This window comes from Apostichopus japonicus, chromosome 8, assembly GCF_037975245.1.
Source record: "Apostichopus japonicus isolate 1M-3 chromosome 8, ASM3797524v1, whole genome shotgun sequence".
In the NCBI taxonomy this organism is placed as follows: domain Eukaryota; kingdom Metazoa; phylum Echinodermata; class Holothuroidea; order Aspidochirotida; family Stichopodidae; genus Apostichopus; species Apostichopus japonicus.
The window spans coordinates 29087173-29114266 of record NC_092568.1 but is presented as its reverse complement, the minus strand read 5'-3'; the positions used below and the strand labels follow the sequence as shown (position 1 = coordinate 29114266).

At 35.4% G+C, this 27094-nt stretch overlaps 2 protein-coding genes across 5 annotated transcripts in view; one reads left to right on the top strand and one right to left on the bottom strand.

Annotated features, from left to right (window-relative positions):
• LOC139971472 (alpha-(1,6)-fucosyltransferase-like) overlaps positions 1–6316 on the top strand; it is a 73040-nt gene extending 66724 nt beyond the window's left edge. The window contains exons 10-11 of one of the 2 annotated variants that reach the window (XR_011794394.1): positions 10–2381; positions 2438–6316. Coding sequence is in view for 1 of the 2 variants with exons in the window: in XM_071977978.1 (XP_071834079.1) it covers positions 10–345 (336 nt within the window). In the remaining variant the exon portion in view is untranslated. Of the gene's footprint in view, positions 1–9 lie in introns of both variants that reach the window. The other variant, XM_071977978.1, reaches the window with a different exon arrangement.
• Positions 6317–8873: 2557 nt separating this feature from the next.
• Positions 8874–17840, bottom strand: LOC139971470 (uncharacterized). Of its 3 annotated transcripts, none has more exons than XM_071977974.1 (7): positions 17720–17840; positions 15872–16477; positions 14440–14613; positions 13612–13692; positions 12997–13091; positions 11675–11813; positions 8874–11253 (listed from the first exon to the last, which is right to left on the bottom strand). In XM_071977974.1, the coding sequence occupies exons 2-7, from the start codon at positions 16196–16198 to the stop codon at positions 10822–10824; spliced, it is 1248 nt and encodes a 415-aa protein (XP_071834075.1). In that variant the 5' UTR covers positions 16199–16477; positions 17720–17840; the 3' UTR covers positions 8874–10821. The 3 variants fall into 3 exon arrangements, with proteins under 3 accessions (XP_071834075.1, XP_071834076.1, XP_071834077.1); XM_071977975.1 differs by having other exon boundaries at positions 15872–16465; XM_071977976.1 differs by having other exon boundaries at positions 15872–16462.
• Positions 17841–27094: the final 9254 nt, after the last annotated feature.

Sequence of the window (27094 nt, the reverse complement as noted above, 5' to 3'; positions counted from 1 at the left end):
TTTTTACAGGTCTGTAGAGTAGGGTATGAGCTCATGCAGGACCTGCACGCAGATGCATCTTCTTACTTCCATTCCTTAGATGACATTTATTATTTTGGTGGCCAGAATGGTCACAACCAAGTAGCTATTTATCCCCACGAACCTCAAACCGCTGAGGAAATTGCCTTTCAACCCGGAGACCTGGTGGGTGTAGCTGGCAACCACTGGGACGGTTACTCCAAGGGGACCAATCGAAGAGTAGGAATGCGTAGCGGGCTGTATCCGTCCTACAAAGTAGAAAATAAAGTGGAAGTTGCCAAGATGCCTTTGTACAAAGAGGCGGACAGTTATCAGACGAGATCATGACGGTAGCCCCCCTCCTGCACCCCCTCCTCCTCCATTCCTTCTCTCCCCTCCCCCCTCCAACTGCCCTCTACAGAGAACTCTGTTGAGAGGAATGGAGGTTTACAGCATGTAGTACGCAAGACACAAAAAAGTACCTGAGTGTGTAACATTTAACTTAACAGCGCAGACAGACAAGTTATATAAAGTTTCAAAAACCATTCAGGAGTTTTTTCTTTTGTAAGTGCAACGCTGCAAGTATTTAAGGCCAGCAATATTTTTTTTTTTAAGCAGTGAAGGTGAAAGAAAGATTATGGAACTTGACATTCCTTAATGTCAAATGCCAGTATATTTTTAGTTAATTTCAAGAGCTTTTTTAGAAGGTAGCTTATTACTTAATGCAAAGCAGTCATATTATTGTTGCTTTAATGTTGTAAACCACCTAGTTTTACAGTGATTTTATTATGATTATGATGATAATTTTTTACATTTAAAAACAACAACTCTCTTTGAGAATATAAAGAAAAGTATTGAAGTATGTTTTAATTTTGTAGTTTTGGACTGTATTCAGGTTGTTCAATCAAAGCTTGCATACGCTATGAGTCCATACTACCCAGTAGTCTGTTGGAATTGCAGCTCTATCTCAACTCAAACAATTTTTATATGTGGTGTTTATGTAGTGTTTATAGTTTTGGTTGTTTAGTTGTTGTTTTGTTTTGTTTTGGTTATTCTTTATGTTTACTTTTGTCACATTTTCTATTCTTTGATTGAGATTATATTAGAGCAAAAGTTACAATTGCCACAACAGATCTTGTCAGAAAAACTAAAGAAAAACTATTGAAGTATGTTTTAATTTTGTACTTTTGGACTGTATTCATGTTGTTCCATCAAAGCTTGCATACGTGATGAGTCCATACTACCCAGTAATCTGTTGGAATTGCAGCTCTATCTCAACTCAAACGATTTTTATATGTGGTGTTTATAGTTTTGGTTGTTAAGTTGTTGTTTTGTTTGTTTTTGGTTATTCTTTATGTCTACTTTTGTCACATTTTCTATTATTTGATTGAGTTTATTGTAGAGCAAATGTTACAATTGCCACAACAGATCTTGTCATATATTATATCTTTGATGCAAGTAATAATTTTTTTGTAAAATAAATTTGGGTTTGTGTCGGTCTTGTGCTAACTAAATTCCTTGCTTTATCCATGTTTAAAGGATTGATTGATTTTTTTAAAATTTTTGTAAGATCCTGTTTGAGAGGTTGCAAAATTATCTTCCATAAATTGAGTTTTTTATCGATATCATCTAAATATACATTAACATTAAGTTACTTCATTATTATTGTCATCCACGATTATCAGAGTAGTCACGCAAGGATTTGTCAAAATTTGGAAGTTGTCATTTAAGTCATGGTTCAGTTTAGATCGAAAAAAAAGAAAAAAGATTAATGCCAAATGTTATATTCTCATGACAGTAATTAGACAAACGTATGTTGTATTGTATTAGCTTTTAGTTGTTTCTCCATCAATAAAATACACTCGGCAATGTCCATCAATGTCCATAGAACTTGATTAAGCGAGTTGTTGCAAGAAATCAGATAATTCTGAGTTCTTGGTCTTTTACTTTACCTCGAACTTATCAAAGTTCCTCGATATCAGTATCTTTGATTTCAAAGTTTTCAGTTATTGTTGTCTTCATGTACAAAATATCTGTTTTCAAGACTGCCCATTGTTCATTAATTCCAGCTAGCTAGATATCGGTACCTATTTATAGATTCCCATGATTAAGGGGGTGGAGGTGGGGGGGTCGGTGGTGGGGGGTCCTTCTAGCCATTTCATGTAAAAGCCTGGATGGGAATAGGTGATGCATTTGGGAGGAGGAGGGATTTGAAATCTTTGTCTCACGGTAAGACCTCCTATGCATTGGCTATTAGCCTAAGATTGTAATTTTGTGCTGATAGACAAATTATGAATCATTGTTTAGGGCTGATAGGTAAACAACTTTGCAAATTGTTTTTTTTTAAATCTGACTCTTTGTTTGTTGGTTGTCTAAGTAGGAAAGTTTATCAGGAGAGAGAAAACCTTCCAAACTAGCACTGGAATGACAGGTTTGGAAGGTTTTCTCTTTCGGTAGACTTGCTTGCATTGTCTTTTTGACAAAGGCTAAGATTAAACACATTAAGAATTCATAAGAATTAATAATACCTCAACAGAATCAAAAGTTGAAAGGGTGGGGGGGGGGGTTGAAAAGGACAGAAAACTGCCTTTGTTAACAAGCTAGTTTTGTGATTTTGGTAAAATATTGATGTTGGAATTCTTAATATATAATAGGAAAAGAAATCACAGATTTGTTTGAATTTAGTGAATTATCGATTCCTAATCAACAGTAGTCTACTGGTAGTCTAATGATGGTTTCGATGTGATATAATAATGGCCATCAACTTCAGGCTGAAAGAGCTCACAGCAAAGACAGGACTATTAATCCTGAGGATTATTGATTTGAATCACATCTTTAGCTCAAACTTTCTTTGCTCTTTTGTTTTTTCTTCAAATTTGTCTATTTCTGTCCCTTGTTAGTTTTCTGCTGTTCACAGAAACTTGAGAATTTTTTTTTAATAAAACTTGTTTAGACATTTTCTAATGGATAGCTGTTTTCAGTTCCCACCGTTTCCCCCCCTCCCCACTTAACAATTGTTCCTTGGGGATTATAAATTGCTGCAGGACCTTAAAAAGCAAAGGTGTGCTCGTTTTATAAATATTTGGTTGCTATAAAGTTTCTTTGAAATACATTTGTAAATATAGATTCTCATAATAAGATTTACATTTTAAACTAAAAGGTTCAATATTTTATATTAAGTTATATTAAGGTATTCATTGTTTTACAATTTATTTAATATATGTATGGTAGTGTTCTAATATGTCAACAACAACAAATTGCCAAAAAAAAATAACAAGTTGAGGATGACAGTAGAACCAAATCTACATAATAATATTAATAATAATAATATTTTTTATTATAAAAATAATAATTTCCCCATTTAAGTTTGTTTTGTTGTTACATCAGGATTCAACCATAATGTGTTGTATCTTATCATTCCTGTAGTAGCTGACACAGTAAACATGTCATTGTTATCTATAGGGAATGTTCTGGCATCATGGTATAGAGTAACACATCATGAACATCTCTCAAGGGAGCTTCAATATCCCATGATACCTTTGCCCTGATGGCATTTTGTAGGATATTAGAATAAGTAACAGAGCTTGAGAGAGACACCCATCTTTCATATCTCAGAAATGCCTTTGTTTTTTTTGGTTTTTGTTTTTTTTGGGCATCTTCTGCCCCAGAAAGACAAAACTTCTAAACCACAAGTAAATTGACCTGGGACTTGAGAGATTATCTAACTTGTCCCAAGCACAATTTGGTTGCACCGAATACTTTCTTGAATCAAGAAATTGGTCAAAAGATATTATTTTAATCATGGCCCATTCGGTCCCTCGACAGAATCATAAATTGAAAGGTGAGGGCGGGGGGGGGGGGTGTGTGAAAAGGAAAGAGAACCGTCTTTGTTAACAAGCTAGTTTTGTCATTTCGGTAAATATTGGTGTTGGAATTTTTTATATAGACACCACATTTTCACTCCAAAAAGGGGTTAAATATGTGATGGAAAAGAAATGCCAAATTTGTTAAAAGTTAGTGCATTATTTAACGATTTCTAATCAACAGTAGTCTACCATCTAATGTGATATTAATGTAATACTACTTCTTTCATGAAAGCTTTTTGAAACTTACTGTACTCATGAAGGAAGTTATTATTATTATTTTTATTATGATTATTATGGATGAAGTTGTGCATGCAACATGTTAGCAGAAGATAACATGTTGAATTCATTTGTAAAATAGCCCTCAAGTGCCTCTAATTAACCGAGAAACAATTCTTCTTTTTTTGTGTCGTCACAGACAGATTTTTCCTGTCGTTACTACAAAAATTTCTTTCCACATATTTTTTGGGGTAATATTTCTTGTGTATATTGATTTTTTATTAGTTGGAATTCTTTACATATAAGTAACAAAAAAACAAAGTATTACGCAGTTTCACTAAAAGGTACTATTTTAGTGCAATTTTCATTTCAACTCAAAATAAACAAAGAAATATGTTTTACTTGTACATTACCAGGAATGTGATGTATACAGTCATGTCTGTGTTCATGTAATTTGTGCCTTTCAAGTTATATAAGTTGACGTAAGTTGGATATTTGTCATTCAACCACCTCCACCATCACATGACATAGTAGCCAGTATTTGAAATCGCTATGACTCTTTGGAATATGAACAACCGTCTTTGACATACTCTCAAGATGAAGGTATATTGGTCATTTAGAGTAAAATTTTACTTAGAAAGATTAAATGGAACTTTGGGCTTGCTCAAGGGAGACACTTTTCAAACACACATAGGCACGGAGGGATCCCATTCTAAAATATCTCGAGTTTATTGCTAAACCCACATCAAATCTGGGATCAAAAAATTAAAAAGAGAAAAAATTGTTAACTACTTATGAACTGCAAAAAGTAAATATTGGTAAATATAGGTAAATGTATGAAAGTTGCAGGGCCTGACATTTTGATCCAAGCAGGATCTTTTTCAGAGGTGGACTGAGTCCTTGTTCCGATTCTAGCAAAATGGAAATGACAGGTCCTCTAACTTTGATTATAAACTCAAATACAACCTCAAAGAAAACAGTATAGTATTGTGTAATGCCTATATATAAATATATATATATATATGTATATAGATATATGTATACATATATCTATATATATTTATTTATATATATATATATATAGATATATATATATATATATATATATATATTGATATTGATATAATTCTAACATATATCTACATTGGTCATCTTTGATGATCCCTTGAGCTTTGTGATTGATTGGTAGATCCCTGTTCAACACTAGTCTATGCTGAGATTAATGTTTGTTCTTGATCATAATTTGTGTGTACTCTGAAGTATTGACTGAAACGTTGGTGTAGAACTTGGAGCCCTGTGCATCTTGGTACCTTGTGTAAATGTGCCCTTTACCAGACTGTGTAGTATGTGACATGTAACATCCTCACTGGAAACAACAAAAAAGTGTTTACAAGTATTGTTTCTTTTTCTTTCTTTTTTCCGTATTGGTGGTTGTGTATTGTTGGTAAACGGTCACACCAATTTGACAGATTTCTTCTCATTTTTAAGATTCTACATCTCATAAATGTCCTTCATACAAAGGTCTAATTTTTTTTATTTATTTCATAGAAAACCCCTTCATTATTCATTTCAAGAAAACAAAACAATAGAAGACCTTTGGTGTGTTTTAAGATGGTATTGACAAATTTGTTGTTCTGACATTATCAAATCAGAACTTAATTTAAAATTAATCTGAAATTAATTTTTATATGTGGATCTGAGATGAATGCCATTGATCCACAAAAATCATGATTGACAGCAGTATTTTGCCTTGATTTTGATGAAATATTGCAAATTATTTGCTACTTCGGTGAACCATTCTAAAGTTTACCAACTATCACCCTCTTCAAAACTCAACTGGTGCTGTGTCGTTGCCCACAACTCCTGCGATACTCTGTGCCATGTACAGTTATCAAAGATGTTTAAACATACAGTAATTCATGGTGTTTCAATTCTCGATGTATTTACTGTTTTTTGTCTTGTCGAAATGTCTGTTTTATATCGACGAAAACTTGTACTTAAATGATTTGAAACAATTCTTGGAGTACTTCCTGACTTGGAGAGAACAGACCAAGGTACAAGAGAGGATGGGTGGAAACTGGTTCCTGATTTTTTATTTTTGTGCCTCTCTGTTTTCAGAGTCATTGTTTACTTAACATTTCTTTCTTTCATTCATTCACAGTAATTTTTTTTTTATGTACAAAGTGGTATGAGAAGTTTTTGTGGCTCAATTCATTTTAATAAAAGGATGAAAATAATATTGAAGTTGTCTGTTTTGTTTTGGTGTTTCCTTTCCCATTAAATTAATAATACCTACTATAAAGCTTAACCTGAAGGTAAAAACTGAGGAACAATGTTATATCATTACTGTGAAACCATGAATGTTATGTTGTGAAGGACAGGCAATGTTGACATGACAATAAAACCATTGCTATGGTCAAGTGCTAAGTGGAGATAGGCGGTGGCATTAGAAGCAATGAAACCTAACATCTGCGAAATAGTGGGTTCGAGCCCTGCCCAGCTAGAGTAAGGTGGGTTTGTTATCCATGAGAAGTTTGTGGTTTATACCATCTGAAATGGTCATCTCAATTAAAAACAAAATCCAAAGTGAGTTAAAACTGTACATGGTTAGCACATGACCTGAAGTGTAAGTTATAAACCATTCTGCTTCTATTAACATGCACCATCTGTGCTTGCTTAGCATCATAAATCTGCCTTCAAGGCTGATATTGGTACAGATCCTCCACATCCCCCCCCCCTCCCCTTCTGGTAGACTATTATCTATAAATGGTATGCTTAGCATCATAAAACTGCCTTGAAGGCTGATATTGGCACAGATCCTCCACATCCCACCCCCTTCTGGTAAACTATTAATGGTATGCTTAGCATTGAAAAACTGCCTTCAAGGCTGATATTGGTACAGATCCTCCACATTCTTCCCCCCCCCCCCCTCCCCTTCTGGTAAACTATTATCTATAAATGGTATGCTTAGCATCGTAAAACTGCCTTGAAGGCTGATACTGGTACAGATCCTCCACATTCCCCCCCCCCCTCCTCCTTTTCTGGTAGACTATTATCTATAAATGGTATGCTTAGCATCGTAAAACTGCCTTGAAGGCTGATATTGGTACAGATCCTCCACATTCTTCCCCCCCCCCCTCCCCTTCTGGTAAACTATTAATGGTATGCTTAGCATCGTAAAACTGCCTTCAAGGCTGATGTTGGTACAGATCCTCCACATCCCCCCCCCCTCCCCTTCTGGTAAACTATTATCTATAAATGGTATGCTTAGCATCGTAAAACTGCCTTGAAGGCTGATACTGGTACAGATCCTCCACATTCCCCCCCCCCCTCCTCCTTTTCTGGTAGACTATTATCTATAAATGGTATGCTTAGCATCGTAAAACTGCCTTGAAGGCTGATATTGGTACAGATCCTCCACATTCTTCCCCCCCCCCCTCCCCTTCTGGTAAACTATTAATGGTATGCTTAGCATCGTAAAACTGCCTTCAAGGCTGATGTTGGTACAGATCCTCCACATCCCCCCCCCCCTCCCCTTCTGGTAAACTATTATCTATAAATGGTATGCTTAGCATCGTAAAACTGCCTTGAAGGCTGATATTGGTACAGATCCTCCACATCTCCCCCCCCCCTCCCCTTCTGGTAAACTATTAATGGTATGCTTAGCATCGTAAAACTGCCTTCAAGGCTGATGTTGGTACAGATCCTCCACATTCTTCCCCCCCCCCCCTCCCCTTCTGGTAAACTATAATCTATTAATGGTATGCTTAGCATCGAAAAACTGCCTTCAAGGCTGATGTTGGTACAGATCCTCCACATCTCCCCCCCCCCCTCCCTTCTGGTAAACTATAATCTATTAATGGTATGCTTAGCATCGAAAAATTGCCTTCAAGGTTGATGTTGGTACAGATCCTCCACATTCTCCCCCCCCCCTCCCCTTCTGGTAAACTATAATCTATTAATGGTATGCTTAGCATCGAAAAACTGCCTTCAAGGCTGATGTTGATACAGATCCTCCACATCTTCACCCTCCTTCTGGTAGACTATTATCTATAATGGTGTTCATTGGTACTGAACCTTATCTTGGCTGTTCAATCTTGCTTTACATGGGTTTGGAAACAGGCTGCTAGCTCTCATTCCTTTATCCAGCTTCCCCTTCCCCCCCCCCCCCCTCCCCCTCTCATCTCTTCTTTTTCCATCTCTGCATATCACTGTACAATGTGAAAACTACACATTTTGGTATTTCATCAACAGGTAAATATATTAAAGCATCAGCTATAATCATCACATACACTAGTGTACATGCTAGGCATTGATGAACTATTAAATGTTACTATGTATAAACAAAATATTTCTGCAGCAAATTTCCTTGCGTCTGTTCTCTTTCATGAATTCCTGTTATTGAGGTGTGTATTAGGGCAGACCAGCTCTAAACATATGAGGCCTGCTATGTGAGAACAATCTCTAGAGAACCAAACAAAAGTGCAATACAACACAAACATATGTTAAATACAGACGTTTTCGAAGATGGTCACATTTTCCTGCTCAGGTTACTGAAATGAAAATATAAGCACATATTACAGAGTTATATCTGTAACCCTTTATTTTTATTTTTCATTTCAATGACCCGAGGAGGAAGATGTGATTATCTTTGGAAACGCTTGTATTAAACATGACTTTTAAATATATTTTTGTGTTGTTTTCTATTTTGGGATATGCAGTTAAGACATATTAAGTCTTCTGACAAAGTTTAAAGCTTGTCTCAGTTGTAAAAGAAAAACTGAAAAAGAAAAGTTCAGATCTTAATATAATATTTAATTTCTTTATGTAAATTTATCAATTATAAAATTGTTTGATTCTTGACACTACATGTAAACACATTACCAGAAATGGCCATTAAAAGACATCAGCAACATAAAAGCACATACTATCAATAGCACAAGGGTTATATAGCGAATACAAATAGTATATACCCTTCAAATTCTGTCAGCATTCATACCATTATAACATAAAGGATTACGTATAAGCTGCTAGTTTTTTCGCTGCAGCTTCATTCTGTGAGATTTCTGTATGTGAGATTGATACCCTTACCAATGAATTTCTCTAGGGTGGTTTGGTTGTGACGTTTTGGTTCCATTCTGGACAAGATGTGTAAAAACGTAAACCTCTCTAAAGACTTTGATATTGCAAGGTACTCAGCTGAAAATATCTCAGCTATAAAATTCAGTGCATTTGCTTATTAGTGTTTATATTTAACTTTATTTTTAACAAAATATCAACTATGGAATTACAGTTCATATAGCACACTTTCATTATTTGCATAGAACACTGACATATATCATCTTAATTTATTTCAATCATGTTGTTTCCTAATTCTTCTCTGCTAGTTGAATTTTTATACATGTGTGCATCTGGAAAAAAAAAACCCCAGTAAATTCAAAAATAGATGATAAGTTTAAATATATGAGACACCTAACCATTATGTGATATGCAGCAACTTTTGGTACACTTAATTTTATAGCCTAACCTATCTCTATATAGTCAACCTCTGAGAAGGAGGGGATTTCTTTCCATCAGCTATTCAATATTCAGTTTTCATAATGAGACATATCAAAGACACAGACACTACTGTAATAGGAGAAAGTAGGTTACTGTTTTAACTCTTCTCACTTGTGTGCATGGATTCTATTTAACACTACATGAAATGAAAGTCTGTATTGTTATATTCATCTTGGGGGAAATTGATTTCTGAAGAGAAAGGAACCCAAATATGCAATGAAAGGAAAGCAGCCGCGTCTGGACGATCTTAAGAATGATATAATATTTCTACGCACAATTTATCAAATATTTATCAAAGATATACACTAATTTATTTTGAAATTTTGAAAGAATGCAAATGTTACAATAAATATTATGTAAAACATAGCACACACCGATAATTGCATATTTTATATACAGACGTAAGGTAAATCATAGTCTAAGTTTAATGAAATATAAATACACGTTTATAGTACATATTGCTAATGTATAACATAGTCAAAAGCCCTAAAAGTTAAATAATGATAAAATACAATATGCTCAATCAAAGATATATTTGTGTAAAATAGAACATGTTATTTCATATTTTTTTATATTCTGCTATTAAAAAATAATGAATATAGAGCATACTCTACTATTCAAAATTGACTGCAGCCAAAAGGTTCATATATATTTAATAATTCTACTATTTAAAAATTAGTTAAGGCATCTTCTATCAATTGAAAGACATACAATATAGAGCACACTTTATACTTGAAAGAAGAACTACAAAATCAGGCTTACTTTGCTTTTGAAATAAGTATAAATAGTATAGCACACTCTGAATTTGCAATAAGTATAAAATAGAGCTGAATTCACTAGTACAAAGTAGTTCAGCTTCTGATTTCTGTACAAATACTACAATATATATTGCTTCTAAAATAAATCATGCATTACTAATAGAGTACAAAATAGAGCATGCATTACTAATGAATTGAGTACAAAATAGAGCATGCTTTATACTAAATGACTTGATTACAAAAAAAGTCATGCTTTACTGAGGAAGTAAGTACAAAATAGAGCAAACTTTAATAATGAATTGAGTACCAAACATAGCATGCTTTACTATCAAAATGAATACAAAAGTAGAGCATGCTCCATTCCTAAAATCAGTATGTAATAGCAACACATACTCTACTTGAATAGACATGCTATATGACAATACTTATAAAACAGTGCATACTCTGCTATTAAAATCCTTTTTACCAATTTCATCATTCATTTTTCCATTGGTGTCCACAGTTATTTGCGAGGACCCTCTTCCACTATCTACGGAATGCTTTCGTGGCAAGTATTTATTTCGATTTTGGTCTTTGCTACTTGACCTCCCTGACCTTTGTTTAAGATTGTGCCTCATCTGAGCTTCTTGGTTGATACTCAGTTGACCAGTGTTTAACCTCTCTAAGGTAGCATTACTTCTGCTACTATTCCTAGATGTCCTTGCTTGGTCTCCATCTTGACTGACCTTTGACCCAAAGCTCCTGATTGAGTGATGGTCTGAGCCTGATCTATTCATACTTATGTAGATTGATAGCTGACTTTCCAGGTGTTTGATTTTCTGAGCTTGCTTCCTGTTTTCTTCCTTCTCCTGCTGAAGCTAGAGAGAAGAAGAAGAACAAACAAACAAAATAACAAAAACCTAAAAATGATATAAAAGGCGATAAGAGATGATTTTCAAATTTATATTCTTTTACAGAGGATTAAAAACTGAAATATTAAAGGGAAACAAAACAAGAAGTTTGGAATTTATTACTTTCTTACTTAACAGAAAAATGATTTTAAGGCTATCAATAAAGTTATATAAAATTTGTAAAGTAGGACACTGAATGTCCAGGATTGGATTTAATAGGATTACATATCATGTGATAATGATCTCTTTCTTAGATAGTGTCCCATTCCTTTGTAAATATTACATGCCCTGTTCAGAATGATAAATAATGATACACCAACTCTGAATGGGGTAATAACAAATAACACTGTATGGATTACTCTATTCCTGTTTAATATAGGATACATACCTCTTTCGTAATTAATTCAATCTCTTTAGCTTGTTGACCAGTCTGATCTGTAGCTTTAGCTAGTTCAAACTGACACTTCCTCAAATTGGCCTTTAAGATGTAATCTTCTTCTGCTGTGGTCTCAAGTCCATGTGATCTCCTGTTGATGATAAAAGAAAAACTTCATTCATTTTGCATGAGATTTTCTTGTGGTACCATACTCAACTATTAAATGAAAATATATGAGGTAATTGAGAACATAACCTGTTCCTTTGGTCCACAAAAATTGCACAAGAAAGAAGATGAAATTAGGGCCAAAAATCCAGAGGGTTACAGATGAACAAGCAAAAAACAGTACATTAAAGTTTGTGGGACACAAATATTTTCTGTAATGGAATTTACTATTACTATACAATTACTATACCAGTCACTTGAGTGCAAGGCCCTCTGAATCTTGCAGGAAATAGAATAAAGATCTCTAACACTGTATCATATTTTGTAATGGAAGCTAACCAAATCTGAAAAACTTGTAAGACAATATATGTGACTGTCAAAGGGATAAAGCAGAGTACTCTCTTCTTCGTCCATTTACAAAACACGATGTGAATTTGACGGCTATTTCTACCTGCCTACAATCGGTCACACATGACCAACATCAGTACAAAATTATACAGATATAACAATTACAATAGATTTCACATGGTTCTCAACCTATATCAGCCACTGGATGCAATGCATCAAAGTAAACATCATTCATGTAATATGCAAAACTTTCAATACCAACTATTGAAAGTGACAGGCTAGACAGGCTAGTACAAATAGAGTTTATCCTTGAAATACTTCAGATTTTAATGAAATAATTGGAAACGGAAGCTACATTTGGAGTTGAAATGAATAAAAAAAAAAATGAATATCATTTTGCTTTGCACTGTTCGGATGATGATATATCACAGTCCATATATAGTCCATATTAAGAACAGCTGAATCATGTCTTTCCGTAGCAGACCAATCAACCATCAACATAAATTAATGAATGTTAAGAGTCCCTGGAATATGAGATTGTATCTCATGTTCTCACTAATTCAAGGTATTTATTACCCTTCTAACTATCTTATCAATGGAAAGTTAAATATATATAAAACACCAATGATCTCCACAAGTCGGTCATCTGGGTCTTTCTCTTTGGGTTTTTTTCAATCACCAATCAAAGTTACTTTACATCAAACCAATTCACACCGGTGTCAGGTTAATATATTACTTCCGCTTCAAAAGCTAAATCACCTTTGCACAGAATTTTGTCAAAATCGTTAAGATTTTGTAATATCTATATCAATATCTGTCACCTCGTTTGCTTTGTCCCCATCTTGGAGGTATCAAATCCTGCTTCCTCCAAATTAAACCTATCTGCTTCCAGCTCCTCATGAAGGGTATCTAATTTCTACAAGATAGAAACGAAAACAAAATAGAATGAAAGAGAAAATAATAGGAGGTTTAAAGGATGATTCTGAGTGGCATAACGATTGAATCGCTTCATTTTCAAAGATTGAGTCACGTCATTGCGAGTAGTTTTTTCCGGACTCCAGTTGATTTAGTCACTGACTTGAATCACTGTAGTGAGTACCCCCTATGGTTGGTAGGTATAATCACATACAAAGTGGAAATCGCAAATTTTCAAACTTCTGGCCACTTCCTTCGCTACTAGAAATGAAGCTTTATCAGTCAAGCTATAAATCACATAGTTATGGGATTTTAGTATCGATCAACAGTGATACCTGGTAAACTGATCAAATTTCCAAGCACATGAGGTGGTTTTAAGTGATATAATTTTGGATTCATGATGTATGTAAAAGAAACATGGTATGTAAAAGATAATCTGCATGATCCAAGGCAGCTTCAAATGTCACGGCATCTATCATGATGTTTTAATTTGCATATTCATGAAGTATTACAGTACAAACCTCCTTTTGTCTCTCTAAGTCATACTCTTGTCTCTGACATAGCTCCTGTCTTCTGCTTAAGTAACCTTCAAATTCCTGAATCTAAAATTCAAATCGAAAAGAGAGAGAAAAACGAGAGGAAGGATCGCTGAAATATCATGTTTGGCAAGATATGCAAATTGATGCCTGCTTCCGATGCAAACGGAAACTGACAGGAAGACCACGGGTGATTACAACCCCAAACTTTCTCAATTGAATATACCGGACAACCCATTCCTCTTTCAAGTTAGCAGCTCAATAAATCAATCGTAATAATACACTCATCAGAAGGCATAAAATGCTAATCTTAAGCTTCATTGAGTTGCACAATACTGCAGAATGTCAGGTATGTGATAAGCAGTCAAAACAAGTAGTCCGTATTGGAATTTTTGCAATACATCCCTTGAAATTGTTTCACTATAAAACGAAGGAGGAGGGCAACTCTGGGTTGTCAGATTTGGCAGAATTGTAGCCAAAAGTTTGTTGCTCATGATAGTCTTCCCCCCCCCCTCCCCTCCCCAATAGTTTTTTCATGACAGTGCTTCTCAAAATAAACAAGAAAGCAGAGGTTCACATAAAATGGAGAAAATTTGAATTAAAATATATACAGTATAAATAATAAAAAAAAAGTCACTTCATTTGAAAGTCTACAAAAAATAAGGTCACCGACAGGATTATCATTTTTTTTTTTAAATTGGGTGCCAGCCCCCTCCTCACCCCCCCTCCCTAACTCCTCCATCCTCAATGTAACATTGCACACACATACACTTCCAACATGGTACATTAATATGCAGTGGTATAAAAACCCACCTCTTTTTCGTATTCCAGAAAGTGTTCCAGGCGAGAATTGAGTCCTTTCTCCAACTGTTCTAGCTCTTCCATTCTTTTGCCAATACTTGAAACCTGTTCGTCCATCTTCAAGTTATCGAGTTGTGTTAAATAATCCTGTCTTTTCTCTTGCAGATCTCTTTCATACTTCTTTATCTGAAATTATTGACAACAAATTTTGGTACAACCAAATGTGCTAGGAGATTCTAAACCAATTAAAAATGTAGTATATGAATTGGTGAACATTTATTCAAACTTATTTTCGGTACAACATCAACACAGCTGTGTAAGCTTCATGGTTGCTGTGAGCCTGTTCATACGGTAAGAGCTGTTTCCATGAACAAACTCTATAGCATTTATATCCAGTGGTGGAGCTAGGGGTATTGGTCGGGGGGGGCGCTTTCGACACTATCTAAGCGGAGCGCCACCACAGGTTGGCGCGGAGCGTACAGAAAATTTTTGAGTAAAGATACTCCCTAGATCGCCGGAAATGACCCTTTCCGGGCCTTGCTAATTTGCAGATAATGTGACAAATGTCAATAGGTAGATGAGAGCGCAATAAAAAAGTCAATAATCGCGAATAAGTAAAAAGTGGTAAAAAGCTGAAAAGGGCGCCAGCAGTCCATTTGAGTTCGTCAGGGGGGGCATTTGCCCCCCCTGACTGTATGGACGCTCCGCCACTGTTTATATCCCTTTTATAGGTAAGTGGTTCATATTCTTCTTAAAGTACAGATCCCTTGTACAATCTTGGGAATGCAGGAAAGAGTAATATTGTCAAATTTTGGTTTGCAGCTCCACTTAAAAAAGACAAAAATTACTTAACGGACATGTTGATGATTTGTATGCCAAGATAGAAAAGAGTTTGTCTGAACAGTGATAGCCATCAAAGGATTCCTGTATTGGGAACAATTTCAGGTAGGGTTCAATACTCTCATTTTGAATAGATCATGAATCGAATGGAAATGAGGACAAGTGATTGCAGAAGGTTGGGACAGAGGAGGGGGGGGGGGGGGGGGGTAGGGCGCAGAGAAAGATGCACACTGTATGTAATAAATCCTCTGGACATACAGTTAAACGTAATTGGTAAGTTGCTGTCATTCTTAACATCTGTTAAAATGGACTAAGTATTGAATGTTACATACACTGTATGTATATTTCAAAGTCCATTTTTACTAAAAAGGAAACTACCTGTAAAAGTACAGATAATAACATTTTGTGTTTTATTTTGTTGCAATTTCTTAAAATGTTTAAACTGCTAAAGCTGCTATTTGTGTAAACAAACTTGTCCAACTAGATGATTTATTCCCTGTTCTCTACAATGTTGTACATTTCTGTTTATACAATTTGTTTTCTCTTCCAAGTTTTTTTCGGTTACACATTTTCACATCATTGAAGTTGTTTGTGCAATACGTACCTCCTGATTGAAACTGGCTTTTGTTTCTTCCAACTTTTTCGCAAGTTCTGCCTTTTCTTCAGAATAAATTCTGCGTTTCTCCTGAAGTTTCTTATCCATTTTCTCCAATCGCTTCACTCCATCTTTTCCTTTCATGATAGAACTGTGAGTGTGTCTTCCTCCAGGAATGCTCTGCATGTGAACAACAGAATCTTCCTCTGCCTCTCCTTTAACTAGGTTTGCATGATCATCTTCAAAATGTACTTTTTTCTTCCTTACGGACATTTTGCAGTCATCTGTCTGAGGGGGCAGAACATCATCTGCTGCTCCTTGCAATGTTCCTTCCATCTTCCCTGTCTCTGCTCCTCCGCTACACCATCATCAGTTTGTCTGTCTTCATCTGTTGATGCGTTCATCTCATTCTGAGAACTACTATTGCCATCCACAGCTGTTTTGAAGATTAGAAGTCATCATTCTCAGCCATGAAATCACCTTTTTGTATATTTCTCATCACTTAATGACAGGAAATGATAGTTTTCTGCACCGTCATTAATGTGAACAAATCTTTGAGTCCAATAAGATCCGATGTTTACTAATATTGCAAAGCAAAGACTGCTGTCATGAAATCTGTGAAATGAGTGGAAAAAAAGTGAAAGTATTAATTTTTAAATTGCATGGAAATTATTATTTCTTTGATCATTTCATATACTATGTAGTTTTTTTTTTATTGATATATGGTGACTTCTCAATGCCTATGAAGTTTATAAGAAACTCTCTATGCAATGTTAAATCCCTTCCAGAAACAGGATAAGTGGTAGGAAAACTAATCACATTTCTCCTGTTCAATTCCAAATGTATTTTCATTTCCATTCTGTTTTGGGTGATTCTTTGATTCACCTGTGATTCATGGAGCAACTTTTCTGAAAATTTATATGCATTGCAAAAATACCCTCAGTATTACATTCTTCTTTACCAAAATGTACATTTAATACAAACTTAATGAAGAACACATTGTTTCTTGCATTGCATCCACCACAAACTGGTCTGTAAGAGCAGCAGGTATAGTCAGTATTGCGAAGTTCGCCATACTGCGAAGTTCGGGCACCCTAAGAAATACACGATTTTCACCTTGAAAACCTACAGGAAGAGCCAAATTTCACCAAAAAGTACGAAGCTACAGCTATTTTCTCTCCAAAATGACCCGTGTGCAAGAAATTACTTACATATTTGTCAATAAAATGACGAAGATCTATGAAGTCTGTTATAATTACTGAAAGAGCAACAGCGCCACCAATTTTTACCAGCGCCACACTGTGGGTTGCGTGTCCGAACTTCGCAATACTCTAGCAAGAAATACCAGTTCCACAATCACGAAGAATCTTCTTGGAAAACAACGTGAAAACAGTTTGCAGGAAAGAAAGTTTGGCCGTGTATCGTACTATAACAAAATTCTCCCACCATATGAAGTATATTTTCAAATGATTTATACCAGAAGATTTAGTTTTGGGGTGTTTTAAGTCTTAAGTGGCCGAACTTCGAAGTCACCATCCTACCCCAAAAAAAATAGAAATATCATGTTAGCCAACTTTGGAAGAATCTAGGAAGGAACTAATTCAGGCCTAGACTAGAGCATGTTTTATCGACAGTTATTAGTAAGTTTACTTCAAGATGAAGTTGCGACTTGATGACACTTGAAAGATGTAGGCCTCACGGCGGAAACTGAGCGGAAACTAACGTTCCTCCCAATGTAGCATATAGACTATGTTAATGTGTAGTATAGACCTAGCCTACGTAGGTAGGACTGCTACCGCCTGTCATTGGGTCTGGATGATAACAATCATTCATATTGTTATAATATAATAATGTTACCATTTTTGGACATATCGGTTTCTATTTCAGACAAGACTCCCCTTTCCTAGAACCTACTAGAATGGTATGGGCTTCTGATTACTAAAACGGCAAATTACAATATTCGCGTTGAGCGTTGTCAACCTGTTTGAACGTAGCAGCCACTAAGAGCAGCCACTAACAGCAGCCAATAGTGTATACATCAACGTTACACGCCGTTGGCCACTGATGTTTGTACACTGTGACGAGCGCTGGGTACGCTGTGGCGGGAAAGTTGATCCCCAGCAGCCACTAAGGGCAGCCTAAATTAGCGGACAATAACAAGACTGCTACTTTTTCGTACCTGTTTTAAAGCGATAATATTTAACGCTATGAATACTGTAAAATGCCAATAATTGCACCATATGAGAGATGAGTTGTTGCTCTTTCATGTAATATAATTTTGGAAATTAATGGTGGACGAAATCTGCATCCATATTGAACTGAAACTTGTGATCCTACCAAATCTTGTGGAGAAAGGCGTAAATGGCGGCAATTTTTATACCATTTTTTTTCTTTTTTTTTCAAATGTCTAAACAATTAATTTATGAGAATATGCAACAGTCAAGAGGGGTACAATGACGATGTTAAGTTATTCCTCTTACAAGTGGTATGAAAAAACAGCCAGTAACACTTTGATTTATTGAAATTCGATGGCTACAAACCGTTCGATCCTAACAGGAGTGGGATGCAAATGGGAAAATTAGCTCGAAACGCGCGGTAATGTGTTATGATCCAAACGTGTTATTATTTTAAAATCGATTAATTTGAGTTATCGACCTAGTTAGGAGGTCCGGTTAGCATCAAATCAAAGAAAACAATTTCTTCTTTCACGTGGTATACCTACTATCGGTAACAAAGCCGATTTTTTTGACCAAAAGTGGCCTAAACGTTTTAAAATATTGATATATTTTTTTTCTTCTTCAAAATCAATTAACTTTAGTTATGGAGCCTACTGGCATGTCTGGTTAGCACCACATTAAAGTAGAAAGGTTCCTCTTTCACGTGGTATACCTCTACTATCGGTAACAAAAATGATTTCTTGGCCAAAAGTGGCCTTAAAGTTTTAACCCCGATACGGACATCTCTAAACGCGCTGTATATCTAATGTGTAATGATCCAAAAAATGATTGTTTTTTTCCAAAATCGATTAACTTTAGTTATGGAGCCTACTAGGATGTCCGAATAGGACCACATTAAAGTAGAAAGGTTCATCTTTCACGTGGTATACCTCTACTATCGGTAACAAAAATGATTTCTTGACCAAAAGTGGCCTTAAAGTTTTAACCCCGATACGGACATCTCTAAACGCGCTGTATATACGTAGTGTGTAATGATCAGAAAAATGGTTAATTTTTATTTTTTTCAAAATCGATTAACTTTAGTTATGGAGCCTACTGGCATGTCCGGTTAGCACCACATTAAAGTAGACAGGTTCATCTTTCACGTGATGTACCTCTACTATCGGTAACAAAAATGACTTCTTGACCAAAAATGGCCTTAAAGTTTTAACCCCGATACGGACATCTCTAAACGCGCTGTATATCTAATGTGTAATGATCCAAAAAATGATTTTTTTTTTCCAAAATCGATTTATTTTAGTTATGGAGCCTACTAGGATGTCCGAATAGGACCAATTTAAAGTAGAAAGGTTCATCTTTCACGTGGTATACCTCTACTATCGGTAACAAAAATGATTTCTTGACCAAAAGTGGCCTTAAAGTTTTAACCCCGATACGGACATCTCTAAACGCGCTGTATATACGTAGTGTGTAATGATCAGAAAAATGGTTAATTTTTATTTTTTCAAAATCGATTAACTTTAGTTATGGAGCCTACTGGCATGTCCGGTTAGCACCACATTAAAGTAGACAGGTTCATCTTTCACGTGATGTACCTCTACTATCGGTAACAAAAATGATTTCTTGACCAAAAATGGCCTTAAAGTTTTAACCCCGATACGGACATCTCTAAACGCGCTGTATATACGTAGTGTGTAATGATCAGAAAAATGGTTTTTTTTTTCCAAAATCGATTTATTTTAGTTATGGAGCCTACTAGGATGTCCGAATAGGACCACATTAAAGTAGAAAGGTTCATCTTTCACGTGGTATACCTCTACTATCGGTAACAAAAATGATTTCTTGACCAAAAGTGGCCTTAAAGTTTTAACCCCGATACGGACATCTCTAAACGCGCTGTATAACTAATGTGTAATGATCCAAAAAATGGTTAATTTTTATTTTTTCAAAATCGATTAACTTAAGTTATGGAGCCTACTGGCATGTCCGGTTAGCACCACATTAAAGTAGGAAGGTTCATCTTTCACGTGGTATACCTCTACTATCGGTAACAAAAATGATTTCTTGACCAAAAGTGGCCTTAAAGTTTTAACCCCGATACGGACATCTCTAAACGCGCTGTATATGTGTGTAATGATCAGAAAAATGGTTAATTTTTATTTTTTCAAAATCGATTAACTTTAGTTATGGAGCCTACTAGGATGTCCGGTTAGCACCACATTAAAGTAGGAAGGTTCATCTTTCACGTGGTATACCTCTACTATCGGTAACAAAAATGATTTCTTGACCAAAAATGGCCTTAAAGTTTTAACCCCGATACGGACATCTCTAACCGCGCTGTATATACGTAATGTGTAATGATCAGAAAAATGGTTAATTTTTATTTTTTCAAAATCGGTTAACTTTAGTTATGGAGCCTACTGGCATGTCCGGTTAGCACCACATTAAAGTAGAAAGGTTCATCTTTCACGTGGTATACCTCTACTATCGGTAACAAAAATGATTTCTTGACCAAAAGTGGCCTTAAAGTTTTAACCCCGATACGGACATCTCTAAACGCGCTGTATATGTGTGTAATGATCAGAAAAATGGTTAATTTTTATTTTTTTCAAAATCGATTAACTTTAGTTATGGAGCCTACTGGCATGTCCGGTTAGCACCACATTAAAGTAGACAGGTTCATCTTTCACGTGATATACCTCTACTATCGGTAACAAAAATGACTTCTTGACCAAAAATGGCCTTAAAGTTTTAACCCCGATACGGACATCTCTAAACGCGCTGTATATACGTAGTGTGTAATGATCAGAAAAATGGTTAATTTTTATTTTTTCAAAATCGATTTACTTTAGTTATGGAGCCTACTAGGATGTCCGGTTAGCACCATATTAAAGTAGAAAGGTTCCTCTTTTACGTGGTATACCTCTACTATCGGTAACAAAAATGATTTCTTTACCAAAAGTGACCTTGAAGTTTTAACCCCGATACAGACCCTTCTCTAAACGCGCTGTATATACGTTATGTGTAATAATCAGAAAAATTTATGATTTTTATTTTTTTCAAAATCGATTAACTTTAGTTATGGAGCCTACTAGGATGTCCGGTTAGCACCACATTGAAGTAGACAGGTTCATCTTTCACGTGATATACCTCTACTATCGGCATCAAAAATGATTTCTTGACCAAAAATGGCCTTAAAGTTTTAACCCCGATCCGGACATCTCTAAACGCGCTGTATATACGTTATATGTAATGATCAGAAAAATGGTTAATTTTTATTTTTTTCAAAATCGATTAACTTTAGTTATGGAGCCTACTAGGATGTCCGGTTAGCACCACATTAAAGTAGACAGGTTCATCTTTCACGTGGTATACCTCTACTATCGGTAACAAAAATGATTTCTTGACCAAAAATGGCCTTAAAGTTTTAACCCCGATACAGACCCTTCTCTAAACGCGCTGTATATACGTTATGTGTAATAATCAGAAAAATTTATGATTTTTATATTTCTCAAAATCGATTAACTTTAGTTATGGAGCCTACTAGGATGTCCGGTTAGCACCACATTGAAGTAGACAGGTTCCTCTTTCACGTGATATACCTCTACTATCGGTAACAAAAATGATTTCTTGACCAAAAATGGCCTTAAACTTTTAACCCCGATACGGACATCTCTAAACGCGCTGTATATCTAATGTGTAATGATCCAAAAAATGATTGTTTTTTTCCAAAATCGATTAACTTTAGTTATGGAGCCTACTAGGATGTCCGAATAGGACCACATTAAAGTAGAAAGGTTCATCTTTCACGTGGTATACCTCTACTATCGGTAACAAAAATGATTTCTTGACCAAAAGTGGCCTTAAAGTTTTAACCCCGATACGGACATCTCTAAACGCGCTGTATATACGTAGTGTGTAATGATCAGAAAAATGGTTAATTTTTATTTTTTTCAAAATCGATTAACTTTAGTTATGGAGCCTACTGGCATGTCCCGTTAGCACCACATTAAAGTAGACAGGTTCATCTTTCACGTGATATACCTCTACTATCGGTAACAAAAATGATTTCTTGACCAAAAGTGACCTTGAAGTTTTAACCCCGATACAGACCCTTCTCTAAACGCGCTGTATATACGTTATGTGTAATAATCAGAAAAATTTATGATTTTTATTTTTTTCAAAATCGATTAACTTTAGTTATGGAGCCTACTAGGATGTCCGGTTAGCACCACATTGAAGTAGACAGGTTCATCTTTCACGTGGTATACCTCTACTATCGGCAACAAAAATGATTTCTTGACCAAAAATGGCCTTAAAGTTTTAACCCCGATCCGGACATCTCTAAACGCGCTGTATATACGTTATATGTAATGATCAGAAAAATGGTTAATATTTTTTTTTTTCAAAATCGATTAACTTTAGTTATGGAGCCTACTAGGATGTCCGGTTAGCACCACATTAAAGTAGACAGGTTCATCTTTCACGTGGTATACCTCTACTATCGGTAACAAAAATGACTTCTTGACCAAAAATGGCCTTAAAGTTTTAACCCCGATACGGACATCTCTAAACGCGCTGTATATACGTAGTGTGTAATGATCAGAAAAATGGTTAATTTTTATTTTTTTCAAAATCGAATAACTTTAGTTATGGAGCCTACTGGCATGTCCGGTTAGCACCACATTAAAGTAGACAGGTTCATCTTTCACGTGATGTACCTCTACTATCGGTAACAAAAATGATTTCTTGACCAAAAATGGCCTTAAAGTTTTAACCCCGATACGGACATCTCTAAACGCGCTGTATATACGTAGTGTGTAATGATCAGAAAAATGGTTAATTTTTATTTTTTTCAAAATCGATTAACTTTAGTTATGGAGCCTACTAGGATGTCCGGTTAGCACCACATTAAAGTAGACAGGTTCATCTTTCACGTGGTATACCTCTACTATCGGTAACAAAAATGATTTCTTGACCAAAAGTGACCTTAAAGTTTTAACCCCGATACAGACCCTTCTCTAAACGCGCTGTATATACGTTATGTGTAATGATCAGAAAAATGTTAATTTTTATTTTTTTCAAAATCGATTTACTTTAGTTATGGAGCCTACTAGGATGTCCGGTTAGCACCACATTAAAGTAGAAAGGTTCCTCTTTTACGTGGTATACCTCTACCATCGGTAACAAAAATGATTTCTTGACCAAAAATGGCCTTAAAGTTTTAACCCCGATCCGGACATCTCTAAACGCGCTCTATATACGTAATGTGTAATGATCAGAAAAATGGTTAATTTTTATTTTTTTCAAAATCGATTCACTTTAGTTATGGAGCCTACTAGGATGTCCGGTTAGCACCACATTAAAGTAGACAGGTTCCTCTTTCACGTGGTATACCTCTACTATCGGTAACAAAAATGACTTCTTGACCAAAAATGGCCTTAAAGTTTTAACCCCGATACGGACATCTCTAAACGCGCTGTATATACGTAGTGTGTAATGATCAGAAAAATGGTTAATTTTTATTGTTTTCAAAATCGAATAACTTTAGTTATGGAGCCTACTGGCATGTCCGGTTAGCACCACATTAAAGTAGACAGGTTCATCTTTCACGTGATGTACCTCTACTATCGGTAACAAAAATGATTTCTTGACCAAAAATGGCCTTAAAGTTTTAACCCCGATACGGACATCTCTAAACGGGCTGTATATACGTAGTGTGTAATGATCAGAAAAATGGTTAATTTTTATTTTTTTCAAAATCGATTAACTTTAGTTATGGAGCCTACTAGGATGTCCGGTTAGCACCACATTAAAGTAGACAGGTTCATCTTTCACGTGGTATACCTCTACTATCGGTAACAAAAATGACTTCTTGACCAAAAATGGCCTTAAAGTTTTAACCCCGATACGGACATCTCTAAACGCGCTGTATATACGTAGTGTGTAATGATCAGAAAAATGGTTAATTTTTATTTTTTTCAAAATCGAATAACTTTAGTTATGGAGCCTACTGGCATGTCCGGTTAGCACCACATTAAAGTAGACAGGTTCATCTTTCACGTGATGTACCTCTACTATCGGTAACAAAAATGATTTCTTGACCAAAAATGGCCTTAAAGTTTTAACCCCGATACGGACATCTCTAAACGCGCTGTATATACGTAGTGTGTAATGATCAGAAAAATGGTTAATTTTTATTTTTTTCAAAATCGAATAACTTTAGTTATGGAGCCTACTGGCATGTCCGGTTAGCACCACATTAAAGTAGACAGGTTCATCTTTCACGTGATGTACCTCTACTATCGGTAACAAAAATGATTTCTTGACCAAAAATGGCCTTAAAGTTTTAACCCCGATACAGACATCTCTAAACGCGCTGTATATACGTAGTGTGTAATGATCAGAAAAATGGTTAATTTTTATTTTTTTCAAAATCGATTAACTTTAGTTATGGAGCCTACTGGCATGTTCGGTTAGCACCACATTAAAGTAGACAGGTTCATCTTTCACGTGGTATACGTCTACCATCGGTAACAAAAATGATTTCTTGACCAAAAGTGGCCTTAAAATTTTAACCCCGATACGGACATCTCTAAACGCGCTGTATATACGTAGTGTGTAATGATCAGATAAATTTCTGATTTTTATTTTTTCAAAATCGATTTACTTTAGTTATGGAGCCTACTGGCATGTCCGGTTAGCACCACATTAAAGTAGAAAGGTTCCTCTTTCACATGGTATACCTCTACTATCGGTAGCAAAAATGATTTCTTGACCAAATATGGCCTTAAAATTTTAACCCCGATACGGACATCTCTAAACGCGCTGTATATACGTTATGTGTAATGATCAGAAAAATGGTTAATTTTTATTTTTTTTAAAAAATCGATTAACTTTAGTTATGGAGCCTACTGGCATGTCCGGTTAGCACCACATTAAAGTAGAAATGTTCCTCTTTCACGTGGTATACCTCTACTATCGGTAACAAAAATGATTTCTTGACCAAAAGTGGCCTTAAAGTTTTAACCCCGATACAGACCCTTCTCTAAACGCGCTGTATATACGTTATGTGTAATGATCCGAAAAATGTTAATTTTTATTTTTTTCAAAATCGATTTACTTTAGTTATGGAGCCTACTAGGATGTCCGGTTAGCACCACATTAAAGTAGAAAGGTTCCTCTTTTACGTGGTATACCTCTACCATCGGTAACAAAAATGATTTCTTGACCAAAAATGGCCTTAAAGTTTTAACCCCGATCCGGACATCTCTAAACGCGCTCTATATACGTAATGTGTAATGATCAGAAAAATGGTTAATTTTTATTTTTTTCAAAATCGATTAACTTTAGTTATGGAGCCTACTGGCATGTCCCGTTAGCACCACATTAAAGTAGACAGGTTCATCTTTCACGTGATATACCTCTACTATCGGTGACAAAAATGATTTCTTGACCAAAAGTGACCTTGAAGTTTTAACCCCGATACAGACCCTTCTCTAAACGCGCTGTATATACGTTATGTGTAATAATCAGAAAAATTTATGATTTTTATTTTTTTCAAAATCGATTAACTTTAGTTATGGAGCCTACTAGGATGTCCGGTTAGCACCACATTGAAGTAGACAGGTTCATCTTTCACGTGATATACCTCTACTATCGGCAACAAAAATGATTTCTTGACCAAAAGTGACCTTAAAGTTTTAACCCCGATCCGGACATCTCTAAACGCGCTGTATATACGTTATATGTAATGATCAGAAAAATGGTTAATTTTTATTTTTTTCAAAATCGATTAACTTTAGTTATGGAGCCTACTAGGATGTCCGGTTAGCACCACATTAAAGTAGACAGGTTCATCTTTCACGTGGTATACCTCTACTATCGGTAACAAAAATGACTTCTTGACCAAAAATGGCCTTAAAGTTTTAACCCCGATACGGACATCTCTAAACGCGCTGTATATACGTAGTGTGTAATGATCAGAAAAATGGTTAATTTTTATTTTTTCAAAATCGGTTAACTTTAGTTATGGAGCCTACTGGCATGTCCGGTTAGCACCACATTAAAGTAGACAGGTTCATCTTTCACGTGATATACCTCTACTATCGGTAACAAAAATGATTTCTTGACCAAAAATGGCCTTAAAGTTTTAACCCCGATCCGGACATCTCTAAACGCGCTGTATATACGTAATGTGTAATGATCAGAAAAATGGTTAATTTTTATTTTTTCAAAATCGATTAACTTTAGTTATGGAGCCTACTGGCATGCCCGGTTAGCACCACATTAAAGTAGAAATGTTCTTCTTTCACGTGGTATACCTCTACTATCGGTAACAAAAATGATTTCTTGACCAAAAATGGCCTTAAAGTTTTAACCCCGATCCGGACATCTCTAAACGCGCTGTATATACGTAATGTGTAATGATCAGAAAAATGGTTAATTTTTATTTTTTCAAAATCGATTAACTTTAGTTATGGAGCCTACTAGTATGTCCGGTTAGCACCAAATTAAAGTAGAAAGGTTCCTCTTTCACGTGATATACCTCTACTATCGGTAACAAAAATGATTTCTTGACCAAAAGTGACCTTGAAGTTTTAACCCCGATACGGACATCTCTAAAAGCGCTGTATATACGTTATGTGTAATAATCAGAAAAATTTATGATTTTTATTTTTTTCAAAATCGATTAACTTTAGTTATGGAGCCTACTAGGATGTCCGAATAGGACCACATTAAAGTAGAAAGGTTCCTCTTTCACGTGATATACCTCTACCATCGGTAACAAAAATGATTTCTTGATCAAATATGGCCTTACAATTTTAACCCCGATACGGACATCTCTAAACGCGATGTATATACGTAATGTGTAATGATCAGAAAAATGGTTAATTTTTATTTTTTTAAAAAAATCGATTAACTTTAGTTATGGAGCCTACTGGCATGCCCGGTTAGCACCACATTAAAGTAGAAATGTTCTTCTTTCACGTGGTATACCTCTACTATCGGTAACAAAAATGATTTCTTGACCAAAAGTGGCCTTAATGTTTTA